The sequence below is a fragment of the Pinus tabuliformis genome, chromosome X, assembly GCF_031772625.1.
Source record: "Pinus tabuliformis cultivar Carrire ecotype Pingquan chromosome X, CPIR1, whole genome shotgun sequence".
Classification (NCBI taxonomy): Eukaryota; Viridiplantae; Streptophyta; class Pinopsida; order Pinales; family Pinaceae; genus Pinus; species Pinus tabuliformis.
The window spans coordinates 254,082,281-254,101,130 of NC_142308.1; the positions used below are offsets into that span (position 1 = coordinate 254,082,281).

The window sequence follows — 18,850 nt, forward strand, 5'->3', positions numbered from 1 at the left end:
TATTAGGTGTGAGTTATGTTGGTATACATATTAATATGTTGGGTTGGTGATGACAAAGAGTATTGAAACGGCATATAACACTAACAATGGTGAATATGACTAAAATAACATAGTAAAGGTGGGTGATGAAGTTACCTACTTTTACATTGAATTAACAAAAATATTTCAATAATAACATTCCAAATTATCCATGCATACACAAATATTGAAATACATACTAGTACATCCATGGACATGAGGGTCTTTAATACTCAAGGTAATAACATAGGTCAAATACTTAGTAATAATTGGAATTTCTATCACTTTCCCTTCATCAACAGTCCATGCAAAATATTAATTTCGTGGAGTGCCTGAGTTGTAGAAACATTTATAGTGAGTCTCAATGAACAAGAATGTTAGTAATAGGCACTCCACGATAGTTTCTTTAATTCATAGTGAAAAGTTGTTATAATAATTTTTTTGTAAAAATTTGGAATATATATGTGTGTGTGTGTGTGTGTGTTTACAAGGGTAAATGCAGTCCATGATAGTTTCTTTAATTCACAGTGAAAATTTGTTATGATAAATGTAAAAGATTGGAATATATGTGTGTGGGCTTTTTTAAAAATAAATTTTATTTTATAACCAGCAAAGAAACATTTATTATTATAAACAAGATATTAACATATACCAATTTAAATATTTTGTATATAAAAATATACATGTTCTACCTTGTTTCAATTCTAACTTATAACCTCTTACCATAAACCACATGTTTCTAACCATTAAACCTATTATATATATTAACTATTACATATATTATTACATTTATTCAGATTTATAATCAACATATATTTTAATCTTTATAATTAATATAATATGTAATAAACATATATAATAATTTATAATTAATTATATATTAATCATAATAATATTTTTCAACTTTAAGCATACTTAATGATGACTTACTCCTCATTTCTAATTACATTGGCAATCAATTATCACAACTACAACTTTTTTTTAATCACATGGTGAATCCGTAACTGCCATTCCTAATCTATGGGAGACCCAGGATCAATCCCTGTAGTTGCCACTATAACACCAAGAGTACATTCAACTACCTATGGGAGACCCAAGATCAGTCCTCATAGCTGCCACTATAACACCAAGAGTACATTCAACTACATATGGGAGACCACTATAACACAAAGAGTACATTCAACTACCTATTGGAGATGATCAATTCTCGTAGCTACCATTGTAACACCAAGAGTACATTCAACTACCTATGGGAGACCCAGGATCAATCCTCCTAGCTGCCACTATAACACCAAGAGTACATTCAACTACCTATGGAGACCCAGGATCAATCCTCCTAGCTGCCACTATAACACCAAGAGTACATTCAACTACCTATTGGAGACCTAGCTGCCACTATAACACCAAGAGTACATTCAACTACGTGCAAGTAGATATACTAAGATCCTATGGTTTTAGCAAAGCAAGACTCACTACCTGCAAGTAGATATACTAAGATCCTATGGTTTTAGCAAAGCAAGACTCTAGTGCTGCCAAGGCGAGGGTGGGGAATCTGCTTCTTGAGCATCCACCACAGCAGAACAGTGTATTCAATGAGATTTGAACTACAATCTCCTAGGCTTCCCCCAAATAAACTCACTGTCAAACCACACATCACTGTACCAATTATCACAACTACATTACTAAATACAAATAAAATTATCTATGGACATCAATTCCATTTCCATTCAAGATTATACTAATATGTATACTTTGCCACATATATTGATGATGTGTATATAATTTTGAATCTCATTTTTTAACACGTTTTTTAACGTGGCCATGCCATACATTTTAGAAAATTTCCGTGTTTTCTTACCGAGTTTTCAGTTCGTTGGAATAATTTTCTTTTCCCCTCGACTGTCACTGTCTCTAATGAATCAAGTTGTATACTCTACTGCCATCTCCATCTCTGGTTGATTGTTGTATGTGATGGTAGACAAAGGATTCAGTAAAAAGATAGATAAATGATGATCACATTCGTCAATAACAGCTCTGATGAACTTTCGACTTGCATAGCATCCCATATCACACTGACAACACTCTTTCACCGGACTGCATAATGCAAGGCATTGTCTATGAGGTAGCAAATTTGTTTAGATTTCATAAAATTGTTAGAATGAGGTGGTTTTTGCCTAGTAAATAACACAAATAGATTCAGTACCATCACATCGGCAGGGGCTTGACCGTTAAGGACGCCATCAATTTATCGCTCGACTATAAGGACCAGCAGGGGCTCGACTGATAAGGAGAGGGATTGTAATCTTTAACACCAGCTTTGAATCCGACACTAGCTTTAGTCTCTATTTTTGTGACATAAATCCCTCCTTTATTAATAATTATTTCTCGCAAGGACAAGGTCTGCTCGACATGGACCGAACGTAAACAATCAATTTTTACAGAAATATCCTACAAAAAGTCCTCGGTTATTGGGGTGCTAGATACACCCCTAAAATTCTGAAACTTGACATTCCTAATTCACATTTCCCCAAATTTCCCCGAAATACCAAAATTTCCATTATTTTCCAATCAATTTAAAACCTCGTTACCCGGAATTTCTGCAAAATACCAAAATTTGTAGTATTTTCCAATCAATTTAAAGCCTCGTTGTAACACGCTGGGAATATCCCACAAGAGATCAATTCGTCAGGCCTGTCCTTGACCTGGCTGTCCTGAATTTCCGACAAACACTTAACCCACTGAATTTTGCATCATCCCTGAGCTTATCTGGATTATCGATTCTCCCATATTCGATAATCGGACGGAAACTGCGTCGGTTAAAAATTTGACTGATCGGCAATCGAGATAAAGATGCCCTTATAATATTGGTCGATTTTTGCCCGCTCAAGTCCATTAATTGTGCCCTCCGGATTCGTTTTAATCCTCAGTGAGTGGAACGGGCACGGCAGCTGAGCGGCTAGAATTATTTGCTAACTGCCGAGTTTCACAAGCTTTATATGTGCTTCGATTCAACCGATATGATTCTACTCCCATTCTATGAATCTTTCTGCGGGAACCAATTCGATGAACGCTGTGATGGACCAGAGCTTCTGGTTATGTATTATATTTTTGCTTAATTTCTCATCAATTAAGGCAGAGACATTGAACAAGTTATCTGAAGCTGGCGCTGGATCTTGTCCGCTGAACATAAGCCAAGAGTTTGACGCTCATCCATGGATTGTTGACCAATGTTCCCGGGCAGAAAAATCTCACTGCTGCGAAAGCATCAGCGATTTAATCAAGATCCTTCACTTTTCATGGATGCACACCACCAGTTCCTTCGTCTTGCCCACTAACTACACGGCGGCTGTGTGTTTAAACGAATTTCATAGGCAGCTGGAAGCCCGGACCGGGATGGGAGCCCAGGTTTTCAGCGGCTGCAATGTGAGCCCTCAAAGCCTGGTGTCGGATTCCAGCACCTGCCTCGGAATTGGGAATCTAAGCACCTTCGAGAGCAGGGTGGATTCGTCCGACATGAAGTTGAACTGCAACGCATCTCGCCCCGGACATTTTTCATGCAATAAATGCTTGAGTGCCATGGCGATGGCGCTCCGTTCGCTGGATGAAGGATCCGGAGGAAAATCGAATTGCCCATTGTTTGTGATGATTTATGTGGAAGGAGGGATCAATTATTATGACAGTCTTGGCCCGGATGCTGCTTTCTGCCTTCAGAGCGTGGAGAATTTAACGGCATGGGCGGCCAATACCGAGCAACAAAATAGAGTGACGAAGATATATTTCTTTGCGGTGGCTATTCCCGCGGTAGGAATCCTGATCGTGGTATTCAGCATTTGTGTGTATTTAAACCGCCGAAAATCCCGTCTCCGCAAATCAAAACGGAAAAAGTTGATGCAGACATACGAAGTCTTGAATGCGAGCACGGGACTGACGTTCTTCAGCCTGTCGGAGATCAGAGATTCCACTGGGAATTTTGCGGCGTCGAACGTGATCGGCAAAGGAGGTTTCAGCACTGTTTACCGAGGGACACTACCAAACGGATCGCGGATAGCCGTGAAGAGATTAAAGTACTCCGCTAAGATCAAAGGAGCTGCGGATTTGAGCCACGAACTGCGTGTCATCAGCAGTATTAAGCACTGCAACCTCCTTCCTCTCAGAGGCTACTGCATCGAATTCAACGAAGATGGACAGATTAGCGAACAGCTTCTGGTTTCTGATTTAATGGAAAAGGGCAGTCTGGCTGACTGTCTCTTCAATTCCAAAAGGCCAACATCGCTGTCATGGCCCGAGCGGTACAAAATTGCAGTTGGCATAGCCAGGGGGCTAACTTACCTGCACGAATTCGCCAAACCGGCCATCATTCATAGAGATGTAAAGGCTGCGAATGTGCTGCTGGACGCCCATTTCAATGCTATTGTCACAGATTTTGGTCTCGCCAAGTTGAAGAAAGAAGAAGAAGAGAAAACCCACTACAGCACCCAGACTGTTGGGACTCTCGGTTATGTTGCTCCCGAATACGCTCTCTACGGCCATCTGACCGTCAAAAGCGATGTATTCAGCTTCGGCATCATATTGCTGGAGCTCATAACCGGGCGGAGGGCTCTGAATTTGACCTATGGTGATGTTGAGCACTTTCTTTTATCGGACTGGGTGTTCGACATGGCGCAGCATAACCGGGCCGAAGAGGCTATCGACAAGAAGATACGGGATTCAGGATACAGCAAGACAATAGAGAAAGTTTTATTTTTGGCACTACGATGTGCCCACCCAAGAGTTGTGTCGAGGCCCTCAATGTCAGAGGTATTACTGGCCCTTGAAGCAATAGATGGGCAATTGTCAGGTACCAAGGAAATCGAATTGGAACTGGGAGCTTCCTGCAACAGCAGAGGAGAGCTCACTTGGATTCTATCTCCGGGGATGCCTACGGACGACAGCACGATACACACGGAAGAGAGAAGCGGTAGTTGGAGTGCAAATAATTGAATGAGAAGCAGACATGACCCAAATTTCTGCCAAGGAAAGAAACAATAAATTAGAAGCGGAGGAAGGCGGTTCTAGCAGCAGAGTTGGGCAGAACTATCATCAAGAAAGACTGTTGGGTAGAATCAGTTGTAAATGTTCTGATAGAGACCAGAAAAGAAAATGGAAGGAAGAAAATAAACCAGAGTCCGGACGAAAACCCAACGAGAGCAAAAGGTACAATAAGCCACGATAAATAAATTGCTCTGCCATTCTTTTGTAGACTTTGTACGACTTAGACTAGTAATTACTGCCTATTTAAAGTTAGGAGGAAGCCCCGTAGTCATTTTTCCTTGTAACACATGCATATGTATGTGCTTCCTCTATTTACTGTGTCCTGTGTATTTAGATTGGCAGCCTCGGTGGTCTAGTGTGTTCTTTGCTTGCTCTTCTCGGTTGCATCAGGGACACCGCCTTGGTTTTCCTACTCCCGATTCTTTATTTACTCGGTAAATATCAATGTCTTATGATACTTTTTTTTTTTTTTTTAAGGGTTGTTTACATAGTTCACAAATTCAATTTAGAAAAAGAAAAATTTTTTTTTTTTTTAAGTTAGGGTTGTTTACATAGTTCACAAATTCAATTTAGAAAAAAAAAAAAAAATCAGATTGTTGGAGTGTTTGAGTATTTTTTAATAATAAAAATAAATTCATCATCATTATAAAAACCTTGTTACCCAAAATTTTAAAATTTTAGAGCTATAACTTAGATTTTCAAAAATCTCTTAAATTTTATCATAATCTTGCTATTCTCGCTGAAATTTTTATTATTTTAAAAACTAATTTGTATATTTTTTTAAACTACGCTTTTTAAAATTTTCTGTTCACAAATGTGCTGAAGGGCAACATAATTTTTGGTTATAAATATTTTCTGCAGGCTGTGAATAGAGTTCGAAGAACCTGTACAGTTTATGTTCTATGCAATGCATTTCAGAGACGAGTATGCTCATTTTATTTAGGAAAGGTAACTCGTTGCTGACATTGCATTTTCTGATATGACGCTGTTCTTTATCCTTTTTATATATGATTCAACACAGTCAAGATATAATATATAGTAAGTTTCCAATAAGACTTGAATCTGGTTGAATAGCTTATCATTAAACCTTACCAATAAGCCAAATAGACTCACTTAACAGATATGATATCAATCTGCTGTTGTGATTGAACTTATTGAATTTTTTAACAACAATACACACTGAAGAAGAGACAAACTTACATATGTTCTTTCAGTGTAATACTACTCAGAAAATCTGGTATGAACTCGCCATTTCTTTTGATTTTCCTTACAATGTTTTTGACTCTGTTCATGCAGCCTTCAAATGGTGGTGCTCTCAATGCGCGAAAAGACGCCCCATCCTCATTATCACCTTATGGCTTGCCTGGAAGTGGCGGAATCAAAAAATCTTCAGAGATTCAAAGGTCCCTTTCTCAGACATCATGCAAAGTATTTGCTCCTGTTTTGATGCTATAACAGGTTCATAGGCATCATCTGCCTTATCTCTGTTTTATGTCTAAATATGCTCATCTTTTATGGAACTTATATCTGTAAACACTCTCAGATTTTATCTGCCGTATGTCTCCTCTTCAGTTCTTCCTGATATGAACTGCCAATGTTACAATGTAGATCTTTATATTGACTTAATATAAAACTATCGTGCTTTTCCTTTTGGAAAAAAAAACTCAAAATATTCCAATATTTTTATTCGTTTCGGCCTATGTTTGTTTAGCCAGAGATATTTGTGCATTGTTGCCAAATAAAGAAATGCATGTTTACTAGTTTTCAACTCAGTTATTAACAAAATTTAAAATAGCTATCTAGCTTCTTTTTTTCAAGGAGAATAGCTATTATTTAGTGGTTAAATGTACACTAAAGGTATATCTTTTGGTTGGTTCGGTCTATGAGGATTTGTATTTAGTGGTTAAATGTACACTAAAGGTATATCTTTTGGTTGGTTCGGTCTATGAGGATTTGAATTTTGAATTTCAATTGAATGATTCGGTTTATAAAGATTTGAATTTTATATTTCAATGGAACTGTATCTGTAATTTCATTTGAAAACATGAAAATGAAATTAATATTATTATTAATTTAACTTTTGTATATCAAATTTCTAAAATCCGCAATCCAAATAAGAAATAAGGATGACCGCTGTTTAACAGTTTGAACATGGAATTGGCCCTCACAAGGAGAGGAACGGTTTTAATATCGACAATGTTGTGTGTTCTTGATCCATAAGTTAATAATTCTGGCTTCTGCAAAGGATTACCTCGCTAAGCCTGTATGCAACCTATTAATAAAGGGCTTCAGATATCGCATGAAGATTGACTCGTTTCATGCACTTTCCCTTGTTACAACGTGTCTCAAAATTGCAGGTTGAGTGCACCAGATTAGTGACTGTACGGCAGCTTAGTGGGTTTTGCGCTGATAAGAAATTACATTGACCAGATGTTCTGGCCGGTGATTTAGGGTACTCTTTTTTCTCCTCGCATAGATCTGGACGATCGTCTCAGCTACAAATTACAATCTCACTTACCCACAAACAGTAATTCTAAAATAAGGATTTTCAATCGATACAGCTTCATCCATATCATGATTTTACCAACAAAATACAGTTTGAATAATGTTAAGTTTTGGAATCGGTCCTGATTATACATACTTCGATTCTATAAACGGAAAATAGAATTTCAGCAATGCTGAAGTTGAGATGATAAGTCACCATGGCTCAGCAGGAAGCTTCATGTTTGTTCATTCATGATTATATTCTCCATTCTCTATGATTATAACTCTTTCTTTATGAAGTGATGGTAGTTGGATGGGTTTGGATCGGAGACTCTTCCAATCACGGTTAAATTTTCTAAAATTTTAGAAAAAGTGGGGATAGTTTGTTTGGTGGTGGTCCTAAGAAAAAGTGGGGATAGTTGCTTTGGTGGTGGTCCTATCATAAGAGGTTTATGGTTAAATTTTCTATGGCTATAAAGAAAGTAGGGATAGTTGGTTTGGTGGTGGTCCTATCATAGGAAGGTTATGATTACCAACTTTGGGCTAATCCCTAATGTATTGTTTTAGTGCTTTCCCTGGGAATCTCGAATCCTCTGATGATTACGTTTACTTCAGCTTCAAATCTCTATAGATAAATATACTTTCATATGGCAAATATCAACGCACGGAAATTGCGGTAAACTTCCAACTTGCCATTTGTCGAGTATTGGAGATTTGTTGGTACGGGTGGTGGGATGTGAATTTTTCGTGTTTGAAAATCCTTTCGAAAGTATTATTCTCACTTTATAGAGAAAGTAGTGGATCTAAAATAACGAGTCTTACGAGAAGATGGGAAATTATTTTTTTCCTTCAATGGGGAAAATGGAATGGAAGTTTTTTTTTATATTGATAAAATTTAATAATGTTAATCGTTTCATTAATGAAATGCAATTATATATATATATATATATGCACACACAATTTGTTGGTTGAAAGAATATCTCAACCACACACCAATGTAGGAAATAGATCTTAACTATTAGGCACAAACTCTTTTACTTAGTAAGAATCACAATTGAGACAAGTAGGAATTACATTGTCCAACACTCCCCTTTAATGACTACTTGTCTAAATATCAATCCGCAAAGCCTAGTTGTGGTCAAACACAAAAAGAATATGTTGATGTCGATATTAAAGAGCAACCATCCACTGGAATGCATGGGTCTTAACCACTGCAACTGCTAGTCTTGTAGGATGTCCTTTGCATACATGGTTCTTTCAACCATTATAACTGCACACCTGTACCTGTACCTGTAAATCCCCCTCCAATATCATCATGGGTTTTATCGGATTACCCGTAACCATGCTCTGGGTTTTATCGGATCACCCTCAACCATGCCACCAAGGGCTCTCAGCCACCAAGGCTAAACACAACCATGAAGGCTCAACATAGCCACAAAGGCTCAACTCAGCCACGAAGGCACTCTAGCCACTATGGGCCACAAACTTGCCACTAGGGCACTCCAACCACTCTAGGCTACAAACCTGCCACTAGGGCACTCCAAAGCCTGACTCAACTAGGCCAGGGGTTTTCTCGGCTAACCTTAAACCATGCCAACATGGATCTCTATCCCACTTCACTCTTACATGTGGTTTTTGGCTTACCACAAACCAACACTACAAATACAAAGTGGTTTTTAGGTTACCACGAACTGTATGGGGATACACATGCCTTACAAGGCTTACATTTCACACTCCAACTCTGCAGTTACCAAGTACACAGTTTACAAAGACCACTACAAAACACCCTAGACTTGCTTACTAATAAAATGTGACTCATAAAATAACATGCTAGTAAGTTTATTCCACAAACACAAAAAAACTCACACTAACTTTCACCTAGTTTTCCATCACCGTTTAATCGTTGTTGCTGCTCGTTTCACATTTTGGGCATCTTTTTCTTTGTTAATTAAATCTTGGAACTCCATGCTTAACCTCTCGTCATTTGTTAGAGTCGCGAATTCTAACAAAATAACTTTACCTAAATTGAGTTACCTAGCCTCAATAAGGCACAATAATTTTATCATGACTCCAAGAAATAAAAAATAAACTTTCAGATTAATAATTGATCAAATTTCTCTATCTCTGTCCAACATGACTTTAGATCACTATTTGAAAAACATTCACAGCATAGTTAGCTCTCCAGTTAGATGAAAATCCATGCTCACTGCACCAAAACTAGAAAAGAGATACGGAGCAGTTGGCTGAGAGCCAACACAAAAGATGAACTTGGTGAAGCAGTCTATCCACCAAATACTAGTGGAATGGAACTTGATACCTGGGCAGGATCCTCTGCCATGTCTTCCATCTGATCAGCCGATGGTGTTGGTGATGGTGTAGCCCCAAAAGAAGAATTTGAGTTGGTCAACCCAAAAAATGGTTGAGTCATAGAAGAACTGTCTTTTGAAGCAAATGTAAATGTGATAGTAGGGGTACCAGCTGATCCAAACGAGAGTGTAGTTCCAGATGTAGTGGTTCTTGCACCTACAAAATTAAAGGAGCCATTGGTTGCAGCTGCAGATCCACCAAAAGAAAAAACTGCGGATGACAAGGATGCAGTGCCCCCAAACCCAAATCCAAACAAGGTCATTGTTGACTGTGAAGATGTTGTACTCGAAGCTCCAAAAGGTTGTCCCAAGCCAAATGATGAGTTTTGTTTTAACCAAATAATGGAGTGCTAGCAAAACCATACGAGGCACTGCCTCCACCAAATGCTGAAGTGATGGTAGGACCAAATGACACACTGCTTCCACCAAATGATGGAGCACTACTAGATCCAAATGTACTCCCGGAACCAAATGAAGGGGCGCTCCCTCTCATAAAGGAAGATGTAAATCTTTCAAGAATATACATCCCAGAGAATGTAGAAGTGCCTGTAGAACCTACTGAGAGGCTACTGCCAGCACCAAATGTAGGTTTCGTGCCCGACCCAGATGCGGGGGTACTACTAGAAGAAAATTGGGCAGAAGTGCTACTATTGCTCAGGCGAAAAGAAGGTAGAGTGGATGATTTTAATGAACTGGGTGCAATTAAGCCAAATAATCTACTTGAAGCACTTGAAGTCGAAGCAGACATAGTTGACCCAAACAAAGAGGGGCTTGTATTCCCACATAAAGAACTACCTGAAAATGAAGATGCTGGCAGAATAGAACTAGAAAGAGATGGTGAGTTGGCAGAACTCCCAAACACAAATTCACCTGAGGTAGTAGTTGTGTCCTTCTCCACGCCTAACCATCGATCGTCCTTCAAAAACACACTTTCTGCTGCACTCAGATCCCAACAATTTCAACACAAAATTTTCCACCGCCAAGAACTTTTGTAACAACAACCTTCAAAACCTCCTTTTTCATAACAACAATTTTGATATTAAATTGAAATAATTTTTCTTTGGTTCACCACACACAGGCCGATATTAATTTGAAAGCTATCTCGTTACAGCCACGAAAGCACCTGCACGCAGGACTCCCTCTGCCCGACTGATGAACTTGATGGTTGTGTGTAGAAATCCCTCTGCCATGATCTGATCACTCCTCCGGTAGTCTTAAATAGGTGGACAAACCAAAACCAAAAATTCAACAAACTATTTATTTCCCTCGGTTGACGATGGGCCAAGGTTCCTCAGCCCAAGACAGGTCAAGCCACGAGGGGCCAGGCCCTCAGGGCTCCGATACCATGATAAAATCTACTAGGCCCTCAAGGCTCCGATACCATGATAAAATATGATAATGTCAATTATTTCATTAATCAAATGCAATTACATATATACATCCACACACAATATTTTGGTTGAGAGAATATCTCAACCACACACCAATGTAGGAAATAGATCCTAACTACTAGGAGCAAACTCCTTTACTTAGTAAGAATCACAACTGAGACAAGTAGGAGTTACATTTTCCAACACATATTATATTATATTATAGTTAGTACATAAAAATTAATATACATAACAGATATGTAGAATTTTTTTCAAATGTATATGAATTAAAGAATTTATTAAATTTACAAATAGTTTAATAGGTTTTTGGTTAAATGAAATCTAAGAAATATTGATCATAAGGTTTTAATAGGTTTTCTCACTTTTCATAAATATATTTACAAGGTTAATTGGTTTTAGGTTTAGTTAGACATATCTATAAAAATTTCACAAAAATTATAATTTATTTGGATGAAGTTTTCTTTGTCATTCAAAATTCTCTTCGTTTTTATCAAAATCCTTTCATTTTCCTTTTCTCCGTCATATTCCTCTTCTTCTTCCCAAATCATTCTCCTTTCTCTTTATCCTCCTCTACTTTCATTTTTTTCTTTTCCTTTGTCCCTCTATCTTCTCTCCTTTGTCTTGATGAAACCTTTCATTTTCTTCTTTGTTTCTTCAGCTCTTTTGACTTATATTTCCTTCTTTTGTTTCTCCCTTTTCTTCAACTCTCTCTCTTCCCTATTGTGTCATCTCTCTTCTTCTTCCCTTGGAGGATCCTTCTTTTTTGCTCCTATTTGGAGCCTATGTCTATAGAGAGCTATGCCTTTGTTGCATTTCTAACCATTGTTGAAAATGTTGAAGGTCTAAGCCTCTTCAAAATTTCTACTTGGTTCCCATGTAGCAACCCAAAATTAATGCAAAAGGGAATGTCTCCTTTCCTTTCCAAGCTTATTTCCAAAACCCAATGAGATCTAATTGTGTGATGTGTGAATGCCAATCACACACAATCCAACTATTTTGTAGAGGATTGATCTAGTAGTGGGGAGGATTTATATGATAAAAGTGAATAACTTCACCCAAAATTCCCACAACTCTAAAATAAATGAAGGCTATTAAATGAAGGAGGTCATTCCAACAAAAAAGGATATTTCAAAGGCCAAATGGGTGACATAACCTAAGAGCTTTACTCCATACAACCTCTAATGCATTGTTACTTCTATGGACATGTTCTTGCATTTATTTTTAACAAAATTATGTCTCTACAAGTGTGCTTTATTTGCATTCTTATCTCTCACATGTAACTTTTCTTATGCTAACTACTCCTAGTTTTAAACCAACATCATTTTTAAAATTTGCATCATGTATAAAAAAATGTTCAATAGTTAAACCAAATAAACCTTTAGTTTTTGCAACAATCTTGAAATGTTTTCCCCTATTTCATGTGTGGGTTTTAACCACAACAATTATTCCTTCATACTTCCTCAACAATAATTTATTCTTATACATCCTCCTCATTTAGCGCTTTTCCTTCTTGGAAAGGCTCCTCATCATAGTTTGGCTTGGAAAGTCATTACTCTAGGAGGGAAAATTCTTTTTCTAATCCCAATATACTCTTATTCTTACTCATATATGATTAAGAAGACATGTTATCATTAGGATTAGATGGCTAAAATTACCATCTCATATCTTTACTCTTATTCTTACTCACATATAATTAAGAAGACATGTTATCATTAGGATTAAATGGCTAAAACTACCATCTCCTATTTTCTTCTTTACTTATAGTTGCAACATTACTTTGTTCCTTTTTATCATGTCTTGCACAAATAAACACATTATAATTAGTCAAGAAATCATTGGAGCTTTGTGTTTCATTTTCCCCTTCTATTAGTGAACTACTTGTCAAGTTTACATCTCCTTTCCATGCAACCTGAGGCTCGTTGTTTCCCGTTCTCATTATCTCTTCAACCAACTTCATTTTTTTTCAATTTGGAGCACATATTCCTCCTAAAATTATTCTTCATCATATATTTTTTCAAGTTCAACTATTTTTATTAGTTCATACATTCTTCTAATTTTGCAAATTGTAGAGTTTCCTTCCCCTCCTCCTATAATACTATTGTTGTTAGCCAAACAATGTTCTTATCTCCTCCAACTCTATGGATTTCTTCTTTTGTTATAGAAACATCCTCATCCACTTATTTATCCAGCTCTTTGTTTCCTCAACTTCCAAAGGCTTAATAGGATGACTTTTAATTTATATATCTTTATTGTCTCCAAAAAATGTACATACTTGTTGGCCTTATCATCAATTTCTACACAAGGCTCAACAACAACATCACAATAAAAGAATGAGTGTATTATTCCCCATATTATCCTTTTATTTGCAATTAACCTCATTATGCCCATTCATTTTCTCTAATGCTTCCACCATAGAAATCCTTACAAAACTAAATCCATCCAATGCCTCTCCCTCTTTAGGTTTTATTTTGTTCACATCAACATCTTCCTCACTAATGTTTTCTAATGTCTGTTCCTAGTCTACTTTTATTGTTTTTTTCTTTATCATTTTATTGTTATGGAAACCTCAACATCTTCATGTCCATATTTTCGATGTACCCTCTCCTCTTTTTCCATTTTGGCATTGGAGCCTTCTTATTCCTAATTATAACTAATAATCATGGGATCTCCATAGATGCTCTTTACTTTCATAATTATTAAGATTGTCTCCTCTTCAATTTATTTACTTTCTTTTTCAACCTTTAATATTATTGTAGTTTCTTCAGTTTCTTGAAATTTTAAAACTTCTCCATACATTATATTCTCTTCTTCTTTTACAATATCTCCTTGGCAAGCACTTCTTGAAAAATATTTCTCAGATCATACCAAATTTTGACTATTTCCTTTTCCTTTAAAAACTTCTTAAATATATTTATCTACTTTTGTGGTCTTGAACATTGCTACAAACTTCTTAACATCTATAGGTTTTACTACAACTGCAAGGGTTGTAATATGCTCCTTTCTATGATGCTTTATCATTGGTTTCTTTTTCAAAATTTGTTGTTATTCCCATAATAGTAGTATTGTTTCCATTTTCTTCTATTGCAATAACAGCATGGTTGCTTATTTTTTCCTTTACACTTGCACAATCACAATGAAAAAATGTGTCAAATAGATAAATGCCATTTAAAGACTATTTTAGCGCCACAATTTATGATTCGTACACCATCATCCCTATCATCATCTTCCAATTATACGAGGAACTCATGCGCTTATTTTTCATCATCTCTATTTCAACGTTTTCTTCAATTTTTTTATCCATAAAATCACTCATGTCTCACATGCTAACTCAACATCCGTACTTGCATCGATAAGTTTTAAACCATTCCTTTTAATGCAGTGCGCACACACGTTTTCATAAAAAAAAATTGGTAAAACAATGGAAATCACATACACCATATAGATTTACCTATAACTCAACATCGCTACTTGGATCCATAAGTTTTAAACCTTTTGTTTTAATGCAATGCACACAAATATTTTGATAAACAAAAAGGAAAAACCATGGAAATCATATATTACATATAGATTTATCTTACAAACCTATTGATGGCAAAAAATGACCATTATAAACATTTAGGAGACAACTTGGTCAAAGCTCCAAATCAGACTCTTTTTCGTTTGGGATTTGTTTGGAATGGTGGCTTTCACTGGTTAAATGGGTCGAGTTACCCTCTTTCTGAAACTAATATAAACTAATTAATCTATCTAACCTAATCCACTTTAATATAATCTAACCCTACTATGCACACTATAATATAACCCCAATTCAGATTTGTAATTATGTTTAGCACTAATGTGCTGAATACAGATCTGAAATCAGAATTGGATTGTGGTTGTTAGTTAGACTCAACCAAGCCACAAGGATATTTGCCTCTTCCAAAAAAGACTTTTAAAAATGAATGAAATTAATATAATATGAAATACAAACTAATCTATAATACAAATAACAAAAGAAAACTAATATATATTGATGAAAATGGAATAATCCTCATTCTCATCAAGAGAAAGCTACAAACGGAAAAACATGTTATTTAATCAAATAAATTTGATAATAAATATTTTATTGTATTAAAAAAATAGTTAATTAAAAAAAATAGAAATTAAAATAAAACAAATTTTTAAATAACTAATAAACAATTATCAACCACTACAAACCGTTCTCTTTGCATCCGACATCGATAACAATAGTGTCAAGTATCTATCATTTATATGTCGATTCAAAGCAGAATTTAATCCAAATTAAGTTACACATAAAAGAAATAAAACAATTCTTCTTACACTAGTGCAATGAACACTTGCAATGAGTCTCAATTATTTCCATTAGAGCATTGTCTTCTTCAAAGTCTAAAAGTCTTTAAGGAATCAATTTTACAATAATACCTAATAGAAATTTTAACTCATATAATTATGTGGAAATTGTTGGATTTTCATATTTTTTTGAAAATTAATTATGTAGACTATTAATAATTTTTATAATTTTTACACTCTTGTTATAGAGAATCAATCACATAGACTAACTACCACTTTAAGATCCACCCCAAAACCACTTTAAAAAAATTATAATAATAATTTAGAAATTTACTGATACTAACAAATAATACTAACAAATAATTTTAGTATAATAGAAAACAATAATACAAACAAAATTTCCCTTATAATCTCCCAAAAAAAATCCTACAATGAAAAAAAACCTTAGACAATGTCTTTGCGTTCCTTCCTCGGCAGGACCTCTGTGTCTTATGGATCCGGAACCCCTCCTTGCGAGCTATCACTGGGTTTTTATAATCTTCCTATTCGTTTCTATCCATGTATTTTACGGTTGGTGGATTAATTTTAACTTTCTGCGGTGGAAGCATCTTTCACTACCTTGAAATTATGGAGGAAAATGATATTTAATTCGTTTTTTGCTCTCATTGTAATTCCCAGGATTAGACGACCCGTCCTCCATACCCTGATTTCGGATTCCGCCCTGCCTCCATCGATATGCAATGGGTGATCAATTTCTGTTTCCTGGTTGGATTGCCACGGTTGAACAGATCAGTGCAGCATTGAAATCATTATCTCCATTCACCTCACCTGCGAGATCCGCTCACCTGCAACACATCTGCAATGAACAATAGAATCGAGTCATTATTCGATGGCAAATTGAATCGAAACCGGAAATGAGTTATTCTTTTATTTTTTATTTTCTTGTTTGATATCTGGTGGTGCCACATCGAATCCTAATCCCAGAGATCTGTGTTGGAAGATCTAAGACAGCCGAGGGGTTTATATACAGGCTACGTGTGCAGAGCAGTTATAGTAATGGTTGGCAAACCGCCGTGAGGCACTGAGTATGTCGAAGACTATAGTTTTACATAAAATCCGCCTAACATTTGGTGAGTTGTAATTGCAATATCACTTCGCAGAGATATTTTAAAGTTTTTTCGTGGGTTTGTTTTCGTTTAATTTCATTTAAAATCGGGCAGGAATTTATTTAAATTACATGTTGGATTAGTAACAGTTGCATAATAGTAGTGCTTTGGAAATTTTTCAAAACACTGAATTTACGCGTAGTCTAATCAGGCGAGGAGTTGCCCAGAAGAGTTGCTCGGAAAGTTATGAAAATTCTAATCATATTTAGATAAAATCTCTCAATGATTTTTGTAAATCTAAGTTATAGTTGTTAAATTTCAAAATTTTAGATGTGCTAGAAGTTTTTGATGGTGCTGAATTCATTTCCACCATCAAAAACACGATTCAAACACTGTCTCTACAAGATTTTTTGAAATTTTTTTCTTCGGACTGGTTAGACAACTCTGAATCTAGAATGTGAGGCCTTCAAAGACAACAGGGAAAGTTATGGAGATATGTTGGCAGCTAGCTCTTGAGATAATCTATATAGTGAGGGGTTTGTCTAGAAGTTGGGAGCATTTATTTTGAAACTTCACAGAAAAAGAGCCAAATACATCAAGCAAATGAAGAAGCAATCTATCCCAGAGACTATCTTTAGCCTTGTACACTTTAAAATAGTTTCTTTCTTTCTTTCTATACAAACAAAAATAATTTAAATAACAAAAATCAAAATTTCATTTAAATTTTAAAAATCACATTAAAAACAACTCCATTCCAAAATAGTAACATAAACTACAAAGTGACCACGTGGAACGTATGGCATCATGCAAAGACCGACATGCAAGGGTAGGTCAACGTACTGACTAGGACGTACATCTATTGGTGGGTTTGTGAGGTTGTCGCTTTACTTTTGTTGCGTTTATAAGGTGCAATATAAAGCATATGTGTTTGTAATTTGGTGAATTCGCATGTTTATGTTTTTATGGCGTCATTTGTTGCGTTTAGTTAGCTTCTGGGTGACAAACTGTTGAGACCTTTCACGTTTATAAGGATCATTCGTCACTTTTTCTGTGACTGGCTTTCGTGACATTTTCTCGGACTTGTTTTGTACTGATATAATATATTTTTATTATAAAAAAATTATTTTAAGAGTTAATATTTGTAAGTGGTTAATTTTTTTTTAAATTTTCTAATTTAATTTTTATTTTTAAATGATTTGCTTAAATTTTACCATATAAATTTATTTTACTGTAAAAATTACCAATATTATATAGAGATTATATAAATTTTTAAATTTGAATAAATTTACAGATATATCTATAACTATTTTATAGTATATAGAGGCCCCATATAAATAATTTTAAATTTGAATAATTTCACAAATTTATCCATAAACATTTTATATTTTATATATTAGAGACTAATAAAATTCCCGAATGTTTTCACACTTCAAGATAATTTTTCATTATCTTTATAATTAATATATAAAGATGACTTCAAATGTCAACTATATTCATTCATTACCTTTTAAGATAGAACACATATATGATTTTTATAAGTTTATAATATACACATAGTTTTAAATTATTTACATAAGTGAATTGTACTGTATAGTAGGTTATATATATATATATATATATATATATATATATATTATAGTTCAGTATAATAGTTTGTGTTAATATAATATATTATACATATAAAATGTAAAATGTTAGTATCCATATATATACACATAGGAGCATGTTAGTATCCAAGAAATCTATTCTTTCAAAACATAAGTCAAAATCCATTAAAGCAAGGCCTCAAACTAATCAAACTCTCAAATTTTCAATTATTGGAAACTTAGCGGAAAGGTGGGATAAATGAGGCAACTGAAATGGATCAGCTAAACACCACTCAAAAACATTCAAGACAACAACCCCAGGGATTGAGACAAAGGATGTGCCAAGACATGATCAAAATATGAGGAGCAAGAGGCGCAAAAGCTAGATAATGAGGTAGGGTGAAATCATCGATCAATTAGAAGGGGGGGGGGGGTTTCAAAAATTGCAATGGGGGGCCTTCATTTTTTCAAAATTAAGGGGGATATTGTGGCCACAATAAAATCCAAACTAGGAAAGCCAACAAGCTATTTAGAGTCACACTTCAAATCTTTTTATCATTAATCAAATCCATTGTTTT

The 18,850-nt window shown here is 35.4% G+C and overlaps 1 protein-coding gene across 3 annotated transcripts; it reads left to right on the plus strand.

Moving 5' to 3' along the window:
• Positions 1-2,854: 2,854 nt before the first annotated feature.
• Positions 2,855-6,600, plus strand: LOC149139333 (putative receptor-like protein kinase At1g11050). Of its 3 annotated transcripts, XM_089447497.1 has the most exons (4): positions 2,855-5,211; positions 5,384-5,483; positions 5,911-5,997; positions 6,346-6,600. In XM_089447497.1, the coding sequence occupies exon 1, from the start codon at positions 3,055-3,057 to the stop codon at positions 4,996-4,998; it is 1,944 nt and encodes a 647-aa protein (XP_089303623.1). In that variant the 5' UTR covers positions 2,855-3,054; the 3' UTR covers positions 4,999-5,211; positions 5,384-5,483; positions 5,911-5,997; positions 6,346-6,600. The 3 variants fall into 3 exon arrangements, with proteins under 3 accessions (XP_089303623.1, XP_089303624.1, XP_089303625.1); XM_089447498.1 differs by lacking the exon at positions 5,384-5,483; XM_089447499.1 differs by lacking the exons at positions 5,384-5,483; positions 5,911-5,997.
• The last annotated feature ends 12,250 nt before the right edge of the window (positions 6,601-18,850 follow it).